The 26,615-nt window shown below is 36.2% G+C and overlaps 2 protein-coding genes across 3 annotated transcripts; one reads left to right on the forward strand and one right to left on the reverse strand.

Moving 5' to 3' along the window:
• LOC129093184 (porphobilinogen deaminase-like) lies at window positions 1-11,210 on the reverse strand. 2 transcript variants are annotated; one of them, XM_054601227.1, is made up of 14 exons: window positions 11,013-11,210; window positions 9,146-9,199; window positions 8,177-8,249; window positions 6,428-6,477; window positions 6,036-6,091; window positions 5,053-5,130; window positions 4,210-4,287; window positions 4,042-4,117; window positions 3,494-3,607; window positions 3,370-3,408; window positions 3,150-3,269; window positions 2,938-2,991; window positions 2,633-2,719; window positions 1-1,620 (listed from the first exon to the last, which is right to left on the reverse strand). In XM_054601227.1, exons 1-14 carry the CDS (start codon window positions 11,034-11,036, stop codon window positions 1,447-1,449), a joined length of 1,077 nt encoding a protein of 358 aa, XP_054457202.1. In that variant the 5' UTR covers window positions 11,037-11,210; the 3' UTR covers window positions 1-1,446. The 2 variants fall into 2 exon arrangements, with proteins under 2 accessions (XP_054457202.1, XP_054457120.1); XM_054601145.1 differs by lacking the exon at window positions 11,013-11,210 and adding an exon at window positions 9,324-9,406.
• Window positions 11,211-14,932: 3,722 nt separating this feature from the next.
• Window positions 14,933-26,042, forward strand: arcn1b (archain 1b). The gene is made up of 10 exons (XM_054601030.1): window positions 14,933-15,137; window positions 17,531-17,794; window positions 18,862-19,041; window positions 20,043-20,248; window positions 20,366-20,527; window positions 21,662-21,827; window positions 21,955-22,102; window positions 22,426-22,534; window positions 23,327-23,531; window positions 24,487-26,042. Exons 1-10 carry the CDS (start codon window positions 15,135-15,137, stop codon window positions 24,574-24,576), a joined length of 1,533 nt encoding a protein of 510 aa, XP_054457005.1. The 5' UTR covers window positions 14,933-15,134; the 3' UTR covers window positions 24,577-26,042.
• Window positions 26,043-26,615: the final 573 nt, after the last annotated feature.

Genomic DNA, 26,615 nt, shown 5'->3' on the forward strand with positions numbered 1-26,615 from the left:
TGAGTATAACACACGTAGCTTTATTAACATTTGTTTCTTGACAGTGGTTTTAATTTGACATGACGTTCATATCAAAGGCAAAACAAAGACATCATGAATTAATATTTTGTCTTTGATTGATGAGTACTTTGATAAAGAATCAGGAACATTCTACGTTAATTCAGACAGAAATTAAAGCTGAAAAACAAATATGGCGAATGCTGCCTCACGTTGCCTCAGGAGGTTTTAAATTAAGTATAATGTACAATAAAGACCTATAAAATAAAAATAATACAATATGGTGGTACAGAATGAATGAAGAAGAAAAACAGGCATTGTTGTATGTAAGGCAGAAATAACATTCATGAGATGGCACTTTGATAGAAACTAAGACAAAAGATGGAATTCAAGTTTGAAAATGTGGAGTTAAGCATCTTGAATGTCAACATTACAGCAAAAATGTATTTCATTAATTTCTTTGTTAATTTTTATAAAAACAAACGTTTCAATAGCTGCGGATGAACTATAACGACGTCCGCCAAAGTATTTATTCTCATTATTATGACTTATGTATCTCTTAATTATGATTGAGCATCTCATAATTAGGACATCCATATCTCAAAAGAATTAAAGAAACTACTAAATAATAATAAGATTCTAGATATATACCGTAAGAACTAGATACACATCTCATAATAACGAGATAAAGATGCCATAAATAGTAGATATGCATGTTGTAATTATGATACAAAATCAAATATCAACATTACAGTAGTCATAATACTGAATCTCATAATTACAAGAAAACTATGTTATAATTATGAGATACAGAAGTCAGAATTATGAGATAAGGTTTTAAATTTACAGCTGTTAATGCAACGTTTTTCAGTTAAATAACATTTGTTTGGCTTCTTTACATCTCGAACACGATTCAACCTAAAGCTGGTTCATGAAAGCTGATGAGTACGTTCTCTTTTAAACAGTTAATTATTGTGGCATTAAAAATCCATGACTCGGTGCTGGAAACTAATCTGTGGTGACATTGCATGAAAGAGACAAAGTGTTGCAACACAACGGCCCAGTGCAACGTTTAAAATCTGAGTTTAAAGTTGTGCCGAGGGACATGAAAAAACAGGAATTTGTGACAATTCAACAAACAGACAGACTTTACTGGAGGATAATGTCTGAAGGCCATGTTGTGTTTCTCTCTGATAATCCAGGTGAAGTGTTCTCCACATGGAGACGGTTCCATGAGGTACTAAGGCGAACCAAGTCCACCAGAGCTACAGACTGATAAAGGCAGCGGACCACGAGCACAACTTTGGTCCACGTAGTGTTTAAAATCTGTTTATCTATCGCCATTCTTCTTCTCAACGTCGAAATGTGTAACATAAAAAAAAAAAAAAAAAAAAAGGCTTTACTGGACACGGGGCTCGGACCGCCGGGCCTCGAGGACCTGGTTGGTGATTATCTGGCGTCGTTGAGCTGCCGGGCCACCGTCAGGATCTCTTTGGCTCCTTTGCTCAGCAGAAGGTTGGCCAGGTCGACCCCGAGCCGCTCGGCGCTGTCCTGGGCCTCGCCCGAGATCTTGTCGGCAGTGACGCCGACTCGCTGGACCCGCTCGTCCACCGCGTTCGAGCTCTGTTTGTACACAAAGACACACACATCATCAGTATAAAATAAACACACAAATGAATGAATGGTGGTGAATGTGAACTGTAGGGGCTCTGTGACGGTTCCCTGTGGAACTACTTCAACGGACTATTAAACCACAATAAACTGTTTTTTAAGGGGATCAAGTCCACAATGGGCTTTTGTATGAATTTGTATTTTGTAAATAAATGTTGGGATTTATATATAAATTACTCTGACGTGATTGGTTGAAAATGGAGGAGACATCTGATTGGCTACTGTCGGAAAAAACATTTGTGGATTGAGCGCATTATCCAGAGTCTCAAAAAAGTTCATACGTGACAAGCAGTTTGTATATAAATATAATAACAATGAAAGTCTTAAATCCTTTTAAATACAAGTATTTGTAGATTTCAATGACATTTATTTGAAATAAGAAATATATGTTTACGTAAGATGAGGACTATTTTTGTGTGCATTGAAAAATACTTTTATAGAGAAAGTAATTTATATATAAATTACAAAATACATGTGTGAATAATTAGGATCAGAAACCTTCCATTGTCAAAATGTTGTTTACTGGCCTGTATTGACTGCTCTTGTTGTTAACTCTCTTGTTGGAACTCTCTCCCCAAACACATCCAAGACTGCAATGATCTTTCACTGTTCAATTCACAAATCAAAACTCACCTCTTCAAAACTGCTTTTAATGTCTGACTAATGCTGTGTGTTTTAAGTTTTTAGTGTGTAGCTTTTAATGCTGATTTTAAATGTCTGTAAAGCGTCTTTGAGTACTCTGAAAAGTACTCTATAAATAAGATGTATTATTATTTATTTTTTTATTAATCTAATGTACTTTGTATTGCAATAAAATAAAATATAAAATACATTATATTAAATTAAATTAAACAAAAAAATAATAAATAAAAAAACACACATGTTCCATCCAGTCTCTTATTTTAGTTTTATAAATCTTGGCAATGGTCATAAATGTGACCGACACTGTTTATTCATCTGCTACCTTGTCGTTAGCAGCGACGCTCGTCTGCATGGTTTCCTTCAGACTGTCTGATCCGTCCAGACTGAAGACCGCCCCCGTCAGGTAGAGCTGCAACACAAACAAACAACATTCAAAAGACCTGTCAATCACAGTAAGCCCCGCCCTAAAGCATCCCCTGCTGTATGGTCTATTTGACTCTAAATGGAGCATAATTTACTAATTTACTACACCTTTAAGACATGAAGCTTTGACTTCTCTTTACAGAACTGGTGGGTTTACATTATTTAATTATTTTTAAACATTTGTGTGATAATTGTCATAACTACCTGGGAGTTCTTCACTTCGGTGTGTACGGCCACCGGAACGCTGCAGCCGCCCTCCTGCAAAAGACGGATCAGATGATTACACGAGGATTTCAACGTTCACACAATAAGTCAAAGAGTGTGTGATGTGTGTGTGTGTGTGTGTGTGTGTGTGTGTGTGTGTGTGTGTGTGTGTGTGTGTGTGTGTGTGTGTGTGTGTGCGCGTGTGTGTGTACCAGGTGTCTGAGGAAAGCTCTCTCGGTGATGCAGCGCAGCACGGTGTCCGGGTCGTGGAGGACCGACACCATCTCCAGGATGTCGGTGTCTCTGGCTCGAACCTCCACCGCCAGAGCCCCCTGACAAAACACACATATTAATATATAGATATATAAATGTAGTATTTTACATTATTAGCTATCGTTTAGCCTCCTCTTAGTCATATCTTTCCATTCTTACCTGTCCAACAGCGTACATACAGTCTTCAGGCCAGAGGATCTAGAGGTGGAAACAACAAGCTGACTGTTAGACGTCAGACTTGACAGATTTCATGAGCGTCAGGTGATTTTTAGGTGATGTTTACCTGGCTGATCCGGTTGTCCCAGCCCATCCTCTTGAGGCCGGCGGCAGCCAGGATGATGGCGGCAAAGTCCTCCTTCTCGTCCAGCTTCTTCAGACGAGTGTTCAGGTTCCCTCGCTAGAGACGGCAGCTTAGGAAAAACACTACGATGACAAATATACATCCAGGATCGCTCACAACCGTATATTTAGCTGTGCAGTGAAATCTAAATAATTTATTTTTGCATCTTTTGCAGGTGTCGACAGGATATTGATCAGTCAGTGAGGCAAATCATTAAGAAGTTATCAGGGAAACTTGGATCAGAGATGTTCTTCATTTTAGTCAATTAGAATTTGTGGATGTCATGTTTGTACATTTCTGTTTTTTGCCAAATTTTATAATTATATTTCTTTATTTTTGTTTGTTTGAAAAAACACAAGGAGCTTTTATTTACAAAAAAACCTGAAAAGACTTTCAAATAATAATAATTAATAAAAATAAATAAATAAATAAGTAAATACAAGTAAATAAAAAATAATAATTGCCATCACTAATATTTCCAGAAAGGATACGATGTCTTTGAACACCAGATGAGGGAATCTCTTCTTCAGCTGAGCGGCGCGTCGCAGTGAGCTCGTTCCAATCACACTACAAAAAATAAACAGAAAAGGGATGAAGTCAAGTTATCAATACTTTTTATTATGAGTGGAAAACATGAACATGATTAGTTTGGTCTGTACCTGTTTTCTGGCAGAGTATCCAGAGTTTTCCCCACATGTTTGGGGTGAAGAACAACTGCATCATGGGGGTTTTCTCTCCTGAGAGCAGACAGGAAGAAAAATAATATTTAAACTGGACAAATAAGATCCACAACCATTATATTTTTATTCTGATGTTGTTGTACTTCACTTTATCTATTTTAGTTGAATTTATATTTATATATTTGTTTTACTATACTATGTGTGGCACTGGTGTCATTGTTATTTATTATACACTTAATACTACATTGTTTATATATGTTTATATTTTTACTTTTTTTCTTATTCTTCTGTTGATATCTTGATTAAACTCTCTAATACTTAATCAATATAACTTTTCTAGTACTTTTTTAATATCACTGACAATATCCCTCTCAATATTTCTTTTTTATTTGAGATTAATTAGGCACTGTTGTATCACTTCTAATACACTTTGTATTTTTAATCTTTGTTGTTGTATTGACATTTTTTCTATTAAAGTAGATTTATTATAAGATTTATTTATTTATCTTACTTTTATTGCTTTTCTATTCTATTTTGCATTAGTGGCAGTATTATTTACTTTACACTTATTAATTGTTATTCTATTGTTCATATATGTTTATTTCTTATTCTTCTTGTTGTAATCTTTAGTGAAACTCTGGCACAAGAAATTCCTTCTGGATTAATAAAGTTCTATCTAATCTTAAATATTTAATAACCTGCAGAACGGACTTTAAGTAATATCTGATTTGACACAAATAGGAACATACAATCATAAAAAGACACTATTACATGATTAAGTGTGAGTTTATAGAGACACACTACTTGTGAGAGTGAACGTACTTCAGCACGGCTCCGATGGTGAACCCTGAAGGCAGCGTGGTGGGAAGGTCTTTGAGAGAGTGGACGACCAGGTCGACCCTGTGGGAGGCAGACGGACAACGTATTCAGATCATACTTCATTCATGTTTAATGCTTAATGTTTATAATACAACCATTCAGTGATGTGTATGTTGTATGTGTATGTATGGGTCAACAGAACTGAGCCACCTGCTACTTCTGAGGCTGCAGAGGAAATCAAAGGGTTTCCGTCTGCATTGATGTCATGTGAAGCATAAAGTGGATCTTTATATGTATGTTGAGGACTGGAATGGGCCATAAAAACGCTTTAACTCTTTTGCCTCACTTAAAATATCTGCCTTAAAAAACTGCAATAAGATGATATATTCATATTTTTTCCACTTTTGTACGACGAGGGTGAATACTTGATTCTGATTGGCTCCAGGGTGTCAATTAATTCCTGCTAATTAGTTCCTTAGTTAAAATGTTTGTTCATCATTTTAAATCAATGCTCTGACTACATAAAATGAAAAGAATACATTTGAATATCTAATTAACAACAGTGAGTGAAGTCCCTCAATGCCTCATCCTCTGAACACCACAGGTGGCCACTGTAACGCTAGCTTCATGCTAGCCATATGTTAGCATGAAGGGGATTTTTCACGACCAATTATTATGAATAATATTGACTTTGATGCTTTTTATTTTTGTGCAGGAAACCTGGAGGACAGAATTAAGTATTTGTCCCATAAGGGCAAACATGAGAACATGTCTTAATCTGGTGGAAAATAGTAAAAAATAAACTACAACTTAGAAGCCAGGACTCCAGATTGAAAGCCTGAAGTAAAAGAAAGCATGATTTAATAGCTAAATGGGCGTAGGATCAAACGTTGTGATTTTAATGGGTTTAAATGGGGACACTTTTGTCCTGAGTGTCTGTATTCTACACTTTATTACTGGAGTGAGTCCCGTGTGGTGTCACTCACTCGTTCCTCTCCAGAGCGTTCTCCAGCTCTTTGGTGAACAAACTCTTCTCTCCAATCTGCGTCCAAAAGAAAAAACAAAACAATGAATGAATTTCAATCATACTTCTTGTGATTTTATACTTTACATTTATCTTTAACATTGAAAATAAGACATTTCCAAGTAGCAGATTCACATTTTATCTTCCATTTAAATGTATTCTATGTCATCAAGCATTAAATCCTAAATTAAACACTAATACTTTACTAATCTGAAGGGTTTTGAGCGCATTAAGAGTGTATAAAGAGTCTGCAATGCACTATAAATTGTCTAATTGTTAAATTTGTCTGAATTGACGAAGACGCCTGTTTTATAAAGAAGTATTTTGATTGGTAATAATCATGATATTCCTCACCTTTGATAACGCTGTGTCGAGGATTTTGTCTCCGATTGTTGACATTGCAACTGAAAGAGAGAAGAAACAAACATTCAATTAAACAATTAACCAGCTTTAATATTAAAAACACAGGTTTACAGCAGGATACGACAGTGGGAGTGAAGGTTTAAAGCTATATTTTAACATTAACATTGTTTTTTTCTGCTGAATCAGACTTTTAGCTTTTTGAAACCAACCTCCTACCAGATATTTTTTTTTTAAGCGTGACATTTTCTGTCTAATAAGACCTCTGCTCAAGTTTAAGGTGGGCGGATGTCTAGTAGAATAATGAGGGAACACCAACTGTTAAGAACCAATAATGATAAAGGTGTAACCTGTTCCACCCAAACAGGTGCAGATGTCAATCAAGGACAGTTTGTACACGCCCATAATAATACCAGATTATCTAGTTTGAAAGTTAGTTTGTCCAAAGACTTAGTATGTGACATCAAGTATGCAAAAAGTACCAGGATGTAGTAAGGATGTTGTACTACATCCTGGTACTTTTTGCATTATGAAAGCCAACATGTTTTTCTGGTTGTTCTGACCAGGCTTCAACAACTAGTTCTGGAAAATACCTTAAAGCTGCATTCTCTCTAGTGACCACCAGGGGGCGACTCCTCTGGTTGTATAGAAGTCTATGAGAAAATGACTCTACTTCTCTCTTGATTTATTCCCTCAGTAAACATTGTAAACATGAGTTTATGGTCTCAATCTCTAGTTTCAAGTCTTCTTCACTACAGCATGATTTATCATAACAAGATGGTGACGGTGCAATCGTGGAATTTGAGGTTTCAAAACATCCGTCCACACACTAATGGGTGACATCACGATGACTACGTCCACTTATTATTATATACAGTTTGTGATTCTGACTCACAATTCTTTGCATAGCAGATATATGAGCAAGAGGGTCAAAGATGAAGCTGCTATGTTATGAGGAGGTAGTTTGTTTTTAATGGCATGCTACAGTATTTGTGAGGGAAGCTGCAGTTTGTACTAAAAGTTAAAATATGAGATTAAGAACGCAGCTAAAGTGTAATCCTGCAGAATAAATGAAAACATCTCTGCAGGGCCTTCAACAAGTATCTGGTAAAAAAATGAAAGATGCATCGGGCCAATGTGACTCAAATAGCTGGATCGGATTCTATTCAATTGTATATTTAAATACGATAAACATTATATAGTGGAATTTAAATTCCTGTGTAAATTCTGACCAATTTGTTTGTGCATTAAAAAGGTTGTAATTCCTGTTAATTTAATAGATTTTTTTTAAGCAAGTTGCTTGTGTATGACTTATTATTTCAATAATTCAGTGCATTTATATCTATATATTTATTTGTTATGTTTTGTTTTACAAAGTTTGGAAAGCCTTACACATAAAAGAATGATCTCATAACTCCCACACAGTGAGACATACAGCTTATTGATTAAACAGGGTACTCGGTATCGGATGACACCCAAAGCCTCGGTATCGATAATGGAACTGAAAAACTCTGATCGTTGCATCCCTAATGAAAAACAAAAAAACACCTGTGTGGTTGTCATGGTGACTGTTTGTGCCACAATCAGTGTTCTACCTGTGCAGACATTTACTTAATAATTAATCCCAATATAAATGAATATATAGAGTGTATAAATGACCTTTTAAATGTTATAATAATCATTTAATTCAACCCTAATTTGCAGGAATCTAATTAGAAAACTGAGTGATGAAATGCTGCTGACCTATTTCCAGGGTGATGTCGGGGTTGAGCTCCTTCAGCTTCTCCGCCACGCTGTCCGTCTGAATTCGAGCCAGCTGAGACAGAAGAAGAGAACTTCAGACGGATCGAACTGACAGTTTAAAAAAACGTCCAACAGACAAACGCAGAAGCCAGAGACGTTAAATCAGTTTGACAGACTGGAGGAGGAGTTATCTGAAAACGACGTTGTGTTATCTCTGCTAGAAGAGCTGCAGACATGTTTCACTGCTGTAGAGTCTAAACCTGCATCTAGATACAGCAGCAGATCATTCATAATTATATATTACTATAAAGCACTTTTCAGGATTTAGCAAAAGGTGCTTTTCAGATTAACAGATTTACAAAATGAGAATTATAAGTAAGTAAGATGTGAATAGTGGAAATAAGCTCATTTATAATAGGTGAAGTTTAAGAAAAGATGATAACTACATATAACAGATGCAAATATCAGAAGTGGTCTCATAAAAAACAGATAGAATGCTAATAAAAGAACACATTCTTGAATTAGAAACAAATGAAAAAGTGCAAAAATATAGAAGAAAAACAGTAAAAGAAGCAAAATTTAAGACGATAAAAATAAAATAAAACACCATTAAATAGTCCTATGAAGAGGAAATATGAAGTGATAAGATAATGGAAAACTTTTTTAGTTGTAGGACTTAAAAGTAAATTAAAATCTTAAAAAAGTAACCAAGAAATGCAGTGTTGGTTTTCAGTTTGGTCAACTTTGGAAGAACTTAAAACTTTGATAGAAACAAGCTTGGATGACATTTATGTTGAGTTCAGAGGAAATCAACATTTAACTGACACACTTGTGAAGCACATATTTACATTTAAAACCTTAAATCAAAAGACAAAAAACTTAAGCAACAATAATGCAAACGCCACAAACTCCAGAATAATAAATAAAGCATAATAACTTTATAATAATTTAATAGATGTGGTGCTGTACCTGGCTCTTGCGTGTCCCGACCCTGATGACCCGGCTCACCTTTCCGTTCCCGTCCTGTCAGAACACAAAACACAGAAAATCAGCACCAAAAAAAAGTTTAAACTCATTTCCTGATTTAAAAACATTCGTCCTGACGTCCTTTAATCATCTCATGATCCATTTCCTCTGCTGCTCTCACCCTCGTGTACTTGTAAGGTCCCTCCATCATCATCATCATCAGTGTCTGACTGAGCTGGAGGCTATTGTGTCCGCTGATCGAGAGCTGAGGTCATAAAGACTCAAGATACTGAACACTGGTCTTTTTACCGGACCTCCTCCTCCTCCTCCTCCTCCTCCTCCTCCTCCTCCTCCTCCTCATTCAGGACCTCCACCCCAAAGACCCCTCTGGTTCTTAAAGATAAGTGTGCCGATACATGGAGTCCGTTATAAAGGTGTGGTCACAAAGTGTTTGATTCACAGAAACTTTAACAAAAACCACAACGTGTAACAGAGAAAATATTCAGCTGTGAGCAAACTATCCTAAAATAAATGTGGTTTGTTGAGATATAGAAGTGTCACGCAGGGAAAATTCCAATCTGAATAAATAATAATAAAGGCGTCATGCTTAGATGAAATATAAACTCAAATCAAACCCTTTTAAAATAACATTATTACAATTAATAATACATTTATCTAATAGTACATTACATTATGTACATTTAATAAATATGAGTTGTTTTAATAGTAATAATTTCACAATTTACTTCTTTCTTTTATATATGTTTTTTTATATGTTACTTTCAATTACATATATATATATATATATATATATATATATATATACATATATTTGTTTAGGCATTGGCCACTATGGAGATTAATAAACCCTTTTACAATAAACATTATTACAATTAATAATACATTTATCTAATAGTACATTACATTATAGTAGACTAATAGTACATTTAATAAAAAAAGTGGAATTTAAATAATTTTATGAGATTATTTCACAATTTAATTCTGTCAATTATATGTATTTTGTATGCATAATATATATGTGACTACTTATACAATTATATATATGTATATATATATATTTTAGGCCTTGGTCACTATGTAACTTTATACACAACGTTATTGTTTCAAAAAAAGGATTTTAATCAACCTGTTCTCTTTCTTATGTTTGTCTGAAATCTGCATTAAAATATATTTTGTATATATAATATTTAAAGTAAAGAGGAAATGTAACTAAGTACATTTACTAAAGTATTGTTCTAAAGTAATAATTAATAATAATAATAATAATAATAATAATAATAATAATAATAATAATAATAATGAGGTATATGTACTTTACATAAGTACTGACACTTTATGCTTCTGCTCCACTACATCTCAGGTGGAGTTTGGCAGTAAAAACATCTGAAATAAGGGAAGTTTCTGCTGTTTTTATTGCCAAATTCCAGTTTAATGAAATAGACAGAGTGCAGAGTGCAGTCACGTGGGTAGCCATGGCCCCGCCCCCTTCAGTAGGTCATGAAGTAATGATTGGATATAAACATAACGTTTTCTTCTTACACAATACTAACAAAAGATTCACACAGTATACATCATACTTTATAAACCTAGCAGGTCAACTACCGCCTCAAAACGCTACAACTACTGTTTATTTAGCTTTTTCTAGCTCCTAACTTTCAACGTTTGACAGCCGCTTCATCACATTACAATCGTCCAATGGGAAGCCGAGCTCGGAAACAGACACCCGGATTGACCAATCAGCGCGCTCCAAATCTAGAGCTATGCGGAAGTAGCGCTTGCCATGCACAGCGAGGCTCTGAAGGTGCTTCATGCGTGCTGGAATAAAACCCCATTTTGGGATAAAACCTACCGAAGAACTGGCCTCCCCCGACATGATGCAGACCCAGGTCACTCCTCTGAAGTGTCACGAGTCACCAGCACGCTTTTCTCCGACGCAGAGACCATTAAAACCAGTAGAAACCCTCCAGCAGCCCGGACGCTCCTCTCCACTATGAATGGACCTGTGACGTCACAGACCGGCTGGAGGTCACTTCCGTGTGACCTCTGTGAGGCTCCTCCCCCTGATGGGAGGCCTCACTGGGTTCTTTTTTAAGGTTAATAACTGCATTAATGTCTAAATTTGGAATATTGTGTTTTTTTTCCTCCCCATTGTGACTCATTTAACTTAGTCTTTGTTATTAATTATGTGTTTTAAATTTTGTTTTATGACTATGTGTAGTTTATCCACTGGAGTTGTATAGTATTTTTTTATAATTTTATAAGTTGTTATAAAGACATATTTTTTAATAATTTTCAGCTAGAACTGTGTCAATATTACATTACAGTCACCACAAGAAGATATATTCGGAATAAAAAGGCAATCAAAATGAACTATGTATATTTGTACAATTTCTTAAGAACGGATGATAACTTATTTCTAATTTGTATTACTTTTTGTTTATACATCTCCTTTATAAATATTCTGGTATTAGCAGTTTTCTATGTACGTTAATGTTAATGTTTTCCTCAATGACAATTATCATTCTTGTTAAAGACAAGAATGCTCTCAAGTATGTTTTTCTTCACTAGATGGCTCTGAGTTCATTTGAGAAAGCCCTGCTGTTGTGTTTGATTTATATTTGTGTTTGTTTTCCTTTTTACTTTGTTTATGACCCTGCTGGATTTGAAGCAAAAGTATATCTGTAATTTGAAAATAAATAAACATGGCTGTATTAAACGCTAGGACGCTCGTGTTGAAATAAAACAATGTGGTTTTGCTGTGTGAGGTGCCGTGTGTTTTTTTCTGTATAAGCTATAATAAAGTCCTGAAAACTCCATTAAAGAAAAAGTGTAATAATTGACTAAAGACTCATAACTGCTATTTAATACATGCAGTCCATTAGTGTGTGTTTTCAGATGTGACCTGATTACGTGGCTGCATTAAAGACTATATCAACTTCGGACTTATGTCAACTGAAGTGTCACATCTATCCAAGACTTCCATGAGGAAAATGTTGCCAAAAGCCAAGGGAATGAATACAGCGGTATCTAAAACTTTTATATATATTTTCTTTTTTATATATTAATGAAAAAGAGCAGTGAAAAGGGTTAAAACCTCCTGTTAACACTGAATAAATAGAGGTCACAGTGTGGGACTCTTCCATTCATACACACTTTAGATATTGACATCTGGTGACCAAAGACAGTTACTGCAGCTCTGTGGATTCTGTGTGATCATTGTGGAGTATATAGCTGAAAATGGCAATGTGTGCTGCAGTAATGAGATATGGTTTATGGCCAAGTATGTTTGCACATGAAAGGAATTTGGCTTGTTGATTGGTGCATAATCTCTAAAGATGATTACAACGTTTATGCTTTCTCACCTGTTCCCAATTTTGCATAATTCAGCACATTGCTTTGGGGGGAAATGTAAAATATAAGCACAAATTTCAATAATAAAGATCGTATTAGATTTCAGTCCATGTTGCCATCAAACTGTTGATTTTAAGTTAACACAAACCAGTCATAAGGACCAATAGTTTGTTGATCTTTTGAGTTCATAAAAACAAATTCATTCTCAGAAACTAAGTGAAACTAAGGATAAGTTTAGATTTTTTTTAAATAATATAAAAGTGACAGTTTGTGTTGTGCGATCAGTGCAAGGTGTCTGAAATGACTATAAAGATACATATTACTATATCAGGAGAAACACAACCATTAGGTATTATAAGACTCATTTCTATTCACTTATGCTTTAAACTCACCGTACGTGATCTCTTTAAACCCTTTGGAGACGTTGGTTCTCCTCCATTAATACAAAAAAGGGTTGGTTGGAATTTTTGTGTATAAATGTTCAATAATATATGTTCTTGAAATGTAGGCTATTGCTATTTTATCTTTAGGGTTTAAGTTTATCTAAACCAATATGATGTTTAATTAATACAAGATATCCCGGAACAGTTAAATTATAACTGTAAAGAATTCAAAACATTGTCACAATAAGTTTTCACAGGTACAATACATTTGTTAAAGAAAACATTTACATTTGACAATTAAAATATCTGTTGATAGTTATTGTTTTTTTCTTCTTTTCTCTTTATTAAAGAAAACATTTACAGTAAAAAAAATGCTCATACCAAAGTATTCAAAGTTGAAAATAATAATAAAAAATTTGATATGTATAAACATAATAAGAATAAATCTGCAAAGAAATAATACAAATATATATAATTATTTTTCATTGCCTAATTATTCTTAATGTTTCTCTTCGTGGTGCCACATTGATGCAGTTCTTTATGAAAATGTTCAAAATGTTGTTTCTTATATGAATGATAAAGTTTCCTAAAAAAATAAATGAACTATACAAAGACCGTAAGATGTTTTGATTTACCTTTTCATGAATTTCAAAAATTATAAAAATGTTTGTTGAAGAAAACATTAACAGTATGTACGTAGAAAACTGCTCATACCAGGGTATTCAAAGTTGAAAATAATAATAATGCAAAATTGAAAATTTATAAAGAAAAAGTAAAAAAATTAAAAATAAATAAGCATTGTTTCATAAGAAATTGTAAAAATATATATGATTAGTTTTGATTGCCCTTTTATACTTAATGTCTCTTATCGTGGTGCCATATTTACACAGTTTTTATGTGAACGCGGAATTTTCTCAAATAAATATAATGAAATATTTACAGTAAAAAAAAATGCTCATACCAAAGTATTGAAAGTTGAAAATAATAATAAATATTAGAGATGTATAAACATAAGAATAAATTATCATCTTTTTTTAAAGAAATTATACAAATATATATAATTAATTTCCATTGCCTTTTTATTCTAAATATTTAAATTTACCTTAAAAAAATTAAAAACATTTTGATAATTGTTGGCATAGTTTTTATGATTCTTAGATCCGCCTGTGGAATTTTCTTAAATAAATATAATGAAATATTTACAGTAAAAAAAATGAATAAAGAAGAATAAATTATCATCTTTTTTTTAAAAGAAATTATACAAATATATATAATTATTATAAATATTTTCTTTTCCTTAAAAAAATTAAAAATATATAGATAATTGTCTTTAAATAAATATAATGAAATATTTACAGTAACAAAAATGAATAAAGAATAATAATAAATTATCATCTTTTTGTTTAAAGAAATTATACAAATATATATAATTATTCTAAACCTTTTTATTTACCTTAAAAAATAAAAAAACATATTGATAATTGTCTTTGTTGTCATAGTTTTTATGATTCTTAGATCCACCTGTGGAATTTTCTTAAATAAATATAATGAAATATTTACAGTAAAAAAAATGCCAAGTGAATAAAGAATAAGAATAAATTATCATCTTTTTTAAAAAGAAATTATACAAATATATATAATTATTTTCCAATGCCAAGTTGACAATAATATTAAAAGAATTAGAGATGTATAAACATGAGAATAAATTATCATCTTTTTTTTTTTTTAAAGAAATTATACAAATATATATAATTATTATAAATATTTTTATTTTCCTTAAAAAAAACATATATATATTGATAATTGTCTTTAAATAAATATAATGAAATATTTACAGTAACAAAAATGAATAAAGAATAAGAATAAATTATCATATTTTTTTATTTTTTTTTAAATTAAACAAATACATATAATTATTCTAAATATTTCTATTTTCCTTAAATCTTTTTAAAACATATAGATAACTGTCTCTGTTGTCATAGTTTCCACGATTCTTACCTCCTCGTCACCTCAGCAACAGCGCCTACGTCACCGGCGCTACGTCACCGGTGGGCGGGGCCTCCCCCAGCGCTGCACTTCCGGTGGAGACGTGGCTCTGCGCTGCTGCCGTACTGACGCTAGCTGTGCTAAGCTAACAAACACAGCAGGCTGAAGTCCGCACCGACCAGAGCAGAACTCCACGAGAACCGAGCCACGCCAGACACGGAAGCTCGTCGGACCTCAAAGAGAAACCAAACATGGTGAGTGACACGTGGTGAGGGGAACTATACGCGTGGCTTCCATCGGGGCCTAGCAGGTAGCATAATAGAGGCTAACCTGGCAGCTAGCTGCTAGCATTAGCTCCTGACCCAGACAGCTTTACCTGCCGGTTCTGTTCACCAGAACCCAGCCGAACACACCTGTGTGTCACACTCGAAGTCCTCCGGCTGGCTGCGACCCGGTGTCTTAAACGCAAAGTTCATATCCGCGTCGGTCCTCGTCCTTCAGCTCTCACTTCAGACACTGCCGACGTGGAGTCTTCATATTTCCTCCAAACATCAACCAGGGTGGAAGGAACAGTGCATTCGTGTTATATTTAGATAAATCACAACTGTGTTCAAGTTATTGAGCTCTAAATTTACCCGATATTGACACAAAACTACATTCGCATTTCTGCTGATTTAAACTCAGTTGGCTTCTCTGCACACATTCACACATAGTACATTACACATTACATTACACATTACACATTACACAGTACATAGTACATTACACAGTACATAGTACATTACATTACACAGTACATTACACATTACATATTACATTACAGTCATTTAGCAGACGCTTTTATCCAAAGCGACTTACAATAAGTGTGTTCAACATAGGTATTCAAGAGAACTACTAGTCACCAGAAGTCTCCTTTCTTAAACAAACATCTAAGAGCATAAACCAGAGCAAAAGTACAGAAACAGACTAATACGAATAAAATAAGTGCAACAGTGCATTCATATTATATTTAAATATATCACAACTGTGTTCACGTTATTGAGCTCTAAATTTACCCTATATTGACACAAAACTACATTCGCATTTCTGCTGATTTAAACTCAGTTGGCTTCTCTGCACACATTCACACATAGTACATTACACATTACACAATACATTATATTACACATTACATTACACATTACATACATTACATTACAGTCATTTAGCAGACGCTTTTATCCAAAGCGACTTACAATAAGTTTATTCAACATAGGTATTCTAGAGAAGTGCATCTCCTTTCTTAAACAAACATCTAAGAGCATAAACCAGAGCAAAAGTATAGTGCAGAAACAAACTAATATGAATACAAGAAGTGCAACAGTGCATTCATATTATATTTAAATAAATCACAATTGTGTTCAAGTTATTGAGCTCTAACCTTACCCTATATTCCACACTGACGTTGTCTTTAGTGACACAAAACTACATTCACATTTCTGCTGATTTAAACCCAGTTGGCTTCTCTGCACACATTCACACATAGTACATTAAATATTACATTACATTACACATTACATTACAGTCATTTAGCAGACGCTTTTATCCAAAGCGACTTACAATAAGTTTATTCAACATATGTATTCTAGAGAACTACTAGTCACCAGAAGTCATAAATGCATCTCCTTTCTTAAACAAACATCTAAGAGCATAAACCAGAGCAAAAGTACAGAAACAAACTAATACGAATACAAGAAGTGCAACAGTGCATTTATATTACATTTAAATAAATCACAATTGTGTTCAAGTTATTGAGCTCTAAACTTACCCTATATTCCACACTGACGTTGCCTTTAGTGACACCAGACTCCATTCACATTTCTGCTGATTTAAACTCAGTTGGCTTCTCTGCACACATTCACACATAGTAAACATGACTTTAATCATATGTTCTGACTCGTGCCTCACCTCTGTCAGATTCGGCATACATGTTATCTGCAGTTATTTTAATTAAAAATGTTGAACAGCTGACATACTCCTGCAGTGTTCTTCCACCAGGACTGTACATAGTAGGTCGCCTTGAGCAGTGCGAGCAAATAAAACGAGTTGTACTGCTAGTGGAGTGTTTGGTTAATGGACTGTACTTGTATAGCGGTTTTCTAGTCTTCTGACCACTCAAAGCACTTTTACATTACTAATCATTCACCCATTCACACCCATTCATACACATTGCAAGGTGCACCTGCCCATCAGGATCTATCTAATCATTCACACCCATTCATACACCGATGGCACAGCCTTCGGCAACAACTCAGGGTTAAGTGTCTTGCCCAAGGCCATGACATGGACTGCTGGAGCCAGGGATCGAACCGCCGATCCTCTGATTGGAGGACGACCCTGCTCTCCACTGAGCCACAGTCGCCCGTCTTTTGAGTCTTTCATAACATTTTGTCCTAAGAGGATATTAAATTAGCTGTTGTTTAACTTGGCAAGACTCCCTTTTACTTCAATTTGCATTAATGTGTGTGGGTCATTGAGTTCCTTTAGCCCTGTTGCTTACTTTTCCCATTTTATAACATTTGCTTGCTCAAACAAATTCTGCATGTCCACTATGTTATATTTAACCTCCGTCTGCACCGTAACAGTGACGTTTCCTCTCCACCCACAGGTGCTGTTGGCAGCGGCGGTTTGCACCAAGGCCGGCAAGGCCATCGTATCGCGGCAGTTTGTGGAGATGACCCGGACACGCATCGAGGGTCTCCTGGCCGCCTTCCCCAAACTGATGAACACGGGCAAGCAGCACACCTTCGTGGAGACGGACAGCGTTCGCTACGTGTACCAGCCGCTGGAGAAACTCTACATGGTCCTCATCACCACCAAGAACAGCAACATCCTGGAGGACCTGGAGACACTCAGACTCTTCTCCCGCGTGGTGAGCTAAAACATTTTATCTTTTCTGTTTCTGTCTGTGCTTTAGAAATAAAATCACGTCCGTTGTAAGTGTGGTGTCAAGTTTAGAAGTCACGTGACGGTGTTGAGAAATGGCAATTGATTTAATGATTTCTCTTCTGCAGCTGTAGGTAAATACTAGTTACTTATAAATGAATGTGAATGTAGTCTTTTACACACATCCTGTCTCCAGAGTTCTTGTTCTCCCCTTTGAGTTCTTCTAGTCTCCAGCATGTCACTGTGTGTTAATGGGAGGTGGATTGTGGAGAACAAACAGTAAATACATGTGAGGCTTAAAAGGAACAGGATGGCTTACAGTCTGTTCCTGTAATACTCACAATGATTATAATAATAATTAACCATTTGTGAGTCTTTTTATTTATTTAACTGACCTTAATTTCGAATGTGCATGCAAAGTACTGCATCTCATTATTGCGTTTCATTACTTCAAGTGATGTCCTGTTGTGTAAGGAGAATATCATTTGTTATGTTTATGTTATATAAACAAATGTTCATGTTATAAATGATGTTGGCATCAGAGGAAACCGTATGCCCACATCCTGCATTTATCTAACTTGAAACAAAACTACGCTGTTCTGCTTTGTGGCTTTGTGCTGTTCATGTAATCTGACACCTCATTGGCTTTTTTAAACTAATTTATTGTGATTTATTTGGTGTTTAAGATATTCTATAATTAAAAGATGGATTAGAATAAGTCACTTCATGTTGATAAAAGGATGTTCATTATATTACTCAGAGCCTGACATCTGTATTGATCCTGTACAACAACTAGGGTTTGTTTTGAAAAATGTAAAACATGTAAAATGGTAAACTTTGAACGGCTTGTCGGGAACAGGTGCATTTATGCCACAAAGATGTTTAAAAAACCTCCCAGTGTTTCATGGTGTTTTTATTCATGATCGGAGGAGTCGAGCTTTAACCCTTTCCTGTCATGTAGAACTCATTTCTTCCTGAAGTTATTCACTGCATGCTCTGCCGAATCTTAAAAGGCTCTCTCCGGTTCAGTTGTTCTGATGTTTGCGTTTCCAGATCCCAGAATACTGTCGTGTGCTGGAGGAGAGTGAGATCTCGGAGCACTGCTTCGACCTGATCTTCGCCTTCGATGAGATCGTGGCGCTCGGCTACAGAGAGAACGTCAACCTGGCTCAGATCAGAACCTTCACAGAGATGGACTCCCACGAGGAGAAGGTGTTCCGCGCCGTCAGAGAGGTGAGATCACACCGTCGTGTCTGTCTGCTGTATGTAAATATGTATTTATGTTATCAATCCGCGATTAAGAAATCGGGTCATTGCAGCAATGTGCTGTATTACATCTTATGCAAAGAGTGCATTGTAGATAGAGCTGCAACGGATCAAAAAACTCACAGTTCAGTTGTATCACAGATCAGAGTAACGGATCAGATCATCACAAAAGAAAAAAAATTACTTTTAGATCCCTGATCACAATAATGACTTTATTGGGGGTTTTTTCTTCATAAAAACACAATTCAAATGATAAGGACATCAAAGATTGTATTTTTATGGACTAAAACAAATCTAGTCATTAGTAGTTTTAATGATGTATTATAATCTTAGAGCTAGTGTTAGGAAGTTAAACATCATAATTCATCTCTAATATCTATTTTATATTAATGTGAAAACATCTCCTTCAAACTACTGGATTTATTCTAGTTCATCACCAACACTACATTTTACAGATTACATGTGAACACATCATGATAACGTTATCATTTACCTTCAACCAATACTCATTTAACTGAACAGAGCCTGAATGCATCATAATGTAACTGAACTGAACCTCTGTTTGTTATCTGTTAGAGGTGCATAATGTAACTGAACTGAACCTCTGTTTGTTATCTGTTAGAGGTGCTGCTAACGTTACTAGCTCTCCTCCTGTTAGCCGTTAGCGGTGCTGCTAACGTTACTAGCTCTCCTGTTGGTTTAAACACAGATTGGTTGTTTACAATGTAACATTATCAGAGATCAGAGACTAGAAAAGCATAAATGAAGTCCTGATCTCATATTTTACTGAATATTGGAGGATAACGATCGTCAGTAAAACTTTATTTCACACTGTGATGGTTAAAATAGGTTCCCAACACTTCACTAGTTTGCAGCGATCTAAACACCAGTACACATTATGCGTTTCTCTCAGTGCATGACTGTGAAATTGTTTAGACTCTAAATGTTGTTTTTGTTTTGATCCACAGACCCAGGAGAGAGAGGCCAAGGCCGAGATGAGGAGGAAGGCCAAGGAGCTGCAGCAGGCCAGGAGAGACGCCGAGCGCTCCGGGAAGAAGGTTCCGGCGTTCGGCGGCTTCGGCAGCGCCGGCATGACCAGCGTCTCCTCGGGCTCCATCATCTCAGACACCATCGTCGAGCCCGAGAAGCCCAAGATCACTTCAGCTCCAGTCAGGTACGGCGTGTGTGGGATTTCCTGCTGGATTTGAACATCTCTTTGCGTGTTGGGTCTTTGTAGTTTTAGAAGGTGATGTTTGTCTTAACGATTGTTTTTTTTTTCTTTCTTTTCCAGACCAAGTGGACCCAGTAAAGCTCTGAAACTGGGCGCTAAAGGGAAAGAGGTGGACAACTTTGTTGACAAGCTGAAGTCTGAGGGTGAAACCATCATGCCCAGCGGAGGGAAGAGGGGCTCAGAAGTGTCCAAAGCTCTTCCTCCACCAGTCAACGTGGAGAGGTACAGACGCATCACCATCTATGATTTAATATAGATATTGTTTTTATCAGGGACTAAAAACCTAAAAAGATAAACTCTCACAATGTTCTATAAGTCAAACCCACATTTATGACTAGCGATGCACCCTAAACATGAATTATTTAAAAGTGAATGACTGAACTATGAGCTGGACGTTTCAATGAATAGTTCTAAGCACTTATAAATATGCATAGTGCTTTATAACACATAATAAATCCTTATTTTGTGTGTTAATTATAATGAAAAGTTAATTAAAGTTATACGTTTTGGTTTAATACATTATAATAAGAGATGCACCAATTGCAGTATTTTTTGGAGACATTTTTTGGGATGAAAGTCGTCCGAGATGAGCTCTTCAGTGTGAAAATATCTTCACAGCTCATACTTGTGACCCCCAATCTCAGCCACACAGCCAAAACAGATTTTACTTTCTTATATGTGGTTGGTTTATTACCTCATAACCCTCTGAACCATAAAGCAGTTTCAGTTTCGTTTTTTGTTCCTTCACATATTACTCTGTGGTCTTGATTTTCACTGTAATATAAAGTCCTGCTCCTCTATGGAAACAGAACAATCATGACTAGAAGTAGAGAACTCAAACATGTCTTTAGTGCAGAATAACACAGTTATAATGACATAAATCATAAAAAAGAAGAAACACAAGTTGAACTTGTTTGATAATTTAATTTACAAAAATTGGAAAACAATGGAATCTATAAATCCAACATTGTTTCCAAGCAGCCTTTTTTGTCACGTGACTGTTGGTCTCAGATGAATCAATCATGTCTTCATAGTTTCACTGAGGAGCTCAGAATTTAATGTTTTTGACAGAATCTGTTTAAAGGAAACGGTTTATTTAGGGCGAGATTTTAAATGAGACATGTAGAATAAAATGTTTTTATTGTAATATCACAATTATAAGATAAGATAAGATAATCCTTTATTAGGACATGTGCAGGCTTACAGCAGCAGAGGGTAAAGTGCACTCAAGATACGTAGTAAAAGAAAAACAAATGAAGCTTCGACTTGGTTGCTTTTTTCTGATGGAAGCGTTCGTCACACATGAATGTTTGGAGTTGTGAGTGTTGAAGCCTGTCGGTGTTTCCTCGTCTCCAGCGTGCATCTGCGCGTTGAGGAGAAGATCTCGCTGACTTGCGGCCGTGACGGCGGCCTACAGAACATGGAGGTTCTGGGGATGGTGACGCTCCGAGTCACAGACGACAAGAACGGACGCATCCGCCTCATCATCAACAACAATGACAACAAAGGGCTGCAGCTGCAAGTACGTCTGACACGACACAGTCCTTTATTTTCTATATTTAAATGACTCAAACTGTACTTTTCTCCGTTTAACAATGAATAATAATAACAGGTGTATTGATACTTGTTTTTCTTTTGTCTCCTCTCAGACACATCCCAATGTGGACAAGAAGCTGTTCACAGCTGAGTCCGTGATCGGCCTGAAGAACCCGGAGAAGTCCTTCCCTCTCAACAACGACGTCGGAGTGCTGAAGTGGAGACTACAGACCACAGACGAGGCCCTCATACCGCTAACCAGTAAGAGTCCACACGTGATTCATCTGGGGACTAGGGATGTTTTCAAGATTATTAAACAGAATATTTCTAATAGGGATATAGCTAATGAACTAACATGTTTATTATCATCATCAACTGTATTATTTTACTTTGTTTAAGTCATATATGGAGGTTATTTGCATAAGAACACACAATTCAAATGGTTAAGAAATAAAAGCTTGTGTTTTTCTTGATTAAAACAGATCTTGTCATCAGTCTTGTCCTGCTGATTCAAACACAGATTGGTTGTTTATAATGTGACATGATCAGAGATGATTAAATGAATGTGTTTTGTCTTTCCTCAGTAAACTGCTGGCCTTCAGAGAGCGCTAGCGGCTGTGATGTGAACATTGAATACGAGCTTCAGGAGGAGAGCCTCGAGCTCAACGACGTCATCATCAGCATCCCCGTACCGTAAGTACATCTACTGCTGCAACGTTTTTCTGATGGTGAAAACCCGTCACTTCATACTGCCATTATGAATCCAGATAAAATGTCTTCAGGTTCGTATTTCCTCACTGCACTCTTAGGAGGAAAACTCCAAACTGGCGCAGGTTTGTCTCTGCTGCAACACCATATATTTTCAAAAACACTGACTCTGAGGAAGCAGCGAGCAAACAGTGAAGACATGTTTGTTTAAGGCGTCATGATTAGACAAACATGCGCACGATGCGTTTCCTGTCCCCCGAAGTGTAAACGGGACATTTCTATTCCGTTACGTCACCTCAGAAGCCCAGGCCCTAATTAAAACAGAGCCGGCATATTTCATATCTAACTTTATGAATTAAGACTGAATTTCGACCAAACCAGAGTGGTCCATTGTTGGAAGTTGAAACACAGCTTTGATGAGTTATATTTGAGTTTGTATGAAGTTACAGTCAGCGAGCTAAAACGCTGTTTTCCAAATGGAGTCTGGTGGCTTTGAGGAGAGAGCAATTGTATGTTTATAAACTATAATTGTAAAAATCTCTGTTGATTTTATGTATATTTTATAATACGCCTCCATGTTTTGAATCCCTATATATCATTTTGGGGAATGCAAAATCAATATTCTGATTAGAAATTTTTATTTACTGAATTATTCCAGTGTTTGCTCGCCGAATGTTGTCAAAGAGTCTTTCTGTCTATGAGGCAGAAATGAAGCGAGTTCTTGTGTGAATCTGTTGCATGTTTACACATTTCAACATCTCCTCCGTCGCTCTCCAGGTCTGGCGTGGGGGCTCCCATGATTGGAGATCTGGACGGAGAGTACAAACATGACAGCAGGCGAAACCTCCTGGAGTGGTGTTTACCCGTCATCGACGTCAACAACAAGACGGGCAGTCTGGAGTTCAGCATCGCCGGGCAGCCCAACGACTTCTTCCCCATCAACGTGTCCTTTGTGTCCAAGCGCAACTACTGCGACATCCAGGTGGGTTCCTCTGAGAGGACGCGGTGCCTGGTGGAGGTTCCTTTGAGTTTACATCACATGTTAAATGTGACACTAAAGATCTTATTTCTTTACTTTGGTCAAAATGAACACAAGGGGACATTTTGATTTGTTTGTGTCCCGTCGGCCTTTGTGGTGCATTTAGTCCAATAAAAACAATTAGTCGATCAAACGTGAGGTTGCATCAGCAGAAAATTATTATTTTATTATTTTGTTGTCTAACGAAGATGCCAAACTTTTTTAATATTTTGAATCTCAAGTTTGAGGATTTGGTGCAGATTTGCGGGAAATATTAGCTGAAGATAAAAAGTTATCAGTCTGTATAAATAAATAAATAATTATATTTATATATATATATATATTATAAAAAAACGGTGTAAATGCTGGTTAGTTTGTCCACCAGAGAGAGCTGACAATTTTATTTTCACACTGTAAAATGTCACGTTTCATATTTTACGTTGGTCACATTGGGAAACAATTCAAAGGGAGCCATTTTGAGATACTTTATTTGAAAAAAAGAATATCTGCCGACATGTTTTTTACTTCAAAATATTGATATCTCTATTGTAAACAAAAACCCAGTGTGGTCAGGTTGAAGAAATGTCATGGACAGATATAGAGATGCACCAATCAACGGGGTTCATACGATGGGATGGTGCATCTCCACTAGTCAGCACGGTGGAGTAAAGAACACATGATGAGGTACATTTATACCGGTGGACTCTCTTTACCTTTTATACCCCCCATATATAAAAGTTAGTCTGGAGCCCGGACTTTATTATAGTTCTTAGAAATGAAATGTGAATCAGCAGGACAGACTTCAGAATCAGCCAAGAAAATTTAAATCGGAGCATCTCGAGATATAAAACCGTTAAACTCTCAGTAATGTTCTTTATGATAAACATGCTGTTAATATATTTTTCTTTTCTTTTCCCAGGTAACCAAAGCGACTCACGTAGAGGGCGACGCCTCCGTTAGATTCTCTTCAGAAATCTCCTTCGTTGTCGACAAATATGAGATCCTGTAAAAAAACAAAACACAAAAAAAATCAAAGAAAACAACAACTACAAAAAAAATCACAAACAACAAAAAAAGTCCAAATCTATGCTACAGAGAGAAAGATGAAGATCCCTTTTTTGCGTGCCGGCCCTGTAAACTATCTGAGAGACTGTGTCCATCGACAGGACTACGCCACGCCTCCTCCTGGTGGTGGAGCAGAGCAGCGCTGGTGTATTTATATGTTTGTATGAGAGGAGCATCTATATATAGAGAGTTAATTCCACACACACACACACACACACACACACACACACACACACACACACACACACACACACACACACACACACACACACACAACTACACTGATGCTGTCGTGTTCGCCCGAGCAGAACTGTTAAAGAGGACGTAAGTAGAGGATGACTGCGGCGATGAGGAAAACCCTGACGGAGGTAGCGAGGGAGGACCTAGCTTAGCATCCTTCCTCACCCTTTCTTCCTCTCCCGCACCGCAACAGTTCATGGATTAACGGGGTTCTTTGCTTTTCTTTCCTTTTTTTTTTTTTTTTCCATAATTACTGCAGAAGTGTAGCTGTATTGATCATTATCAGCTTGTTGCTCTTTAATCGTTAAACTATTAAAATTATGATTTATTTTCTTCTCCGCTTTTTTGTAAAGGTAACAAAAGCAAAAATATTTCTCTGTGCTCGGTATAATGTGTGTACTGTCTGCGGTTATCAGCTAAATTGTTGTGTACCTGTTTTATTTTTAATTGTTTTTTTGTTTTTTTTTTACTGTATAATTTACCACTAATCTGGATATTGATAATATATATATATATACATATATTATAGGTAATATATATTATAGGTAATATATATTATAGGTAATATATATGTATATATATTATTAATAAGTCTCAGCTGCAGTAAAAAAACATTTGACCATTGCATCTGTTGAATTTTCTTATCTTTTATTTTTTTTGTCATAACACCATTGCAGCCACTCCTCACTTTGGTCCATTTAAGTCCAGCGATCAGATATCACAGAGTTCAGAAGTTAGTTTGACTTTGAACGACATCCAAGCCTTTAATCTGACGTCCCACGGGGCGTTTTTTAAGATCTGAGATCAGAGTGGACGTGCTTTTGGAGCGATGGTGGAAATCCACACACAGATCAGGGATCAGTTATTCGACTCTTTACCCCTCAGATCAAAGTTAAGCAGAGAGACCAACACCCCTCTTCATCCTTTACTTACATTCTCATCGTACATCAACATTATTCACGATATAAAGTTTATTTTATGTTCTTGTTTTTTTTTTTGTTAATTTGTACTCCCCAAATTTCAATTTAGCAAATGGTTGTGTGGATGTGGGGTTGAAAATGACTAGATTGAGCATTTTTAACTAAATTACTGAAGGGGAATCTTAACATTCCAGTGTACAATTAGAAAAAAATGAATCTTTAATGGAATAAAATGTATTATTGAAAAGTCTGACTTTGGTTTTTTGTGTGTCGTTAAAGTTACTAGAAGGAACTTTCATTTTGTGTTGGTTTTGGCGACAAAAGTGGTGTTTATACTGCAGCAGGGTCTGCTGGATCTGGGTCTGTCCACGGTGGACTGGTCTCTGCTGGATCTGGGTCTGTCCACGGTGGACTGGTCTCTGCTGGATCTGGGTCTGTCCACGGTGGACTGGTCTCTGCTGGATCTGGGTCTGGACTGGTCTCTGCTGGATCTGGGTCTGTCCACGGTGGACTGGTCTCTGCTGGATCTGGGTCTGTCCACGGTGGACTGGTCTCTGCTGGATCTGGGTCTGTCCACGGTGGACTGGTCTCTGCTGGAGTCTGGTCTGAAGGAGTTTCTGGTGAACCTTCATGATTTCATCTGGTTTCTCCAGAATCCGACCCGGTGGCTCCGATGACGAGCTTTAAGAATAACTTTATAGAAACAGACGATCTTCTCTCTGATGGTCTGTTTACTGATGGAGGTCTATAGAGGACCAGGACTAAACTGAGACTGGATCAGGACCAGTTTAAAGTTCCTCATTGTCACTGTAACACACTTAAT

The sequence above is a fragment of the Anoplopoma fimbria genome, chromosome 1 (genome assembly GCF_027596085.1).
Source record: "Anoplopoma fimbria isolate UVic2021 breed Golden Eagle Sablefish chromosome 1, Afim_UVic_2022, whole genome shotgun sequence".
In the NCBI taxonomy this organism is placed as follows: domain Eukaryota; kingdom Metazoa; phylum Chordata; class Actinopteri; order Perciformes; family Anoplopomatidae; genus Anoplopoma; species Anoplopoma fimbria.

Bases quoted from the DNA above. Each gene is read 5' to 3' on its own strand.
- LOC129093184 (XM_054601145.1), bottom strand. From the start codon at position 9,362: ATGATGATGATGATGGAGGGACCTTACAAGTACACGAGG. The intron at 6,092-6,427 runs GTGAGGAATATC...TTTTGGACGCAG, and splicing joins TCGACACAGCGTTATCAAAG to ATTGGAGAGAAGAGTTTGTT. The intron at 4,288-5,052 runs GTACGTTCACTC...GTCTGCTCTCAG, and splicing joins ACCATCGGAGCCGTGCTGAA to GAGAGAAAACCCCCATGATG.
- arcn1b (XM_054601030.1), top strand. The intron at 17,795-18,861 runs GTGAGCTAAAAC...TTGCGTTTCCAG, and splicing joins TCAGACTCTTCTCCCGCGTG to ATCCCAGAATACTGTCGTGT. The intron at 20,528-21,661 runs GTACAGACGCAT...CCTCGTCTCCAG, and splicing joins CCACCAGTCAACGTGGAGAG to CGTGCATCTGCGCGTTGAGG.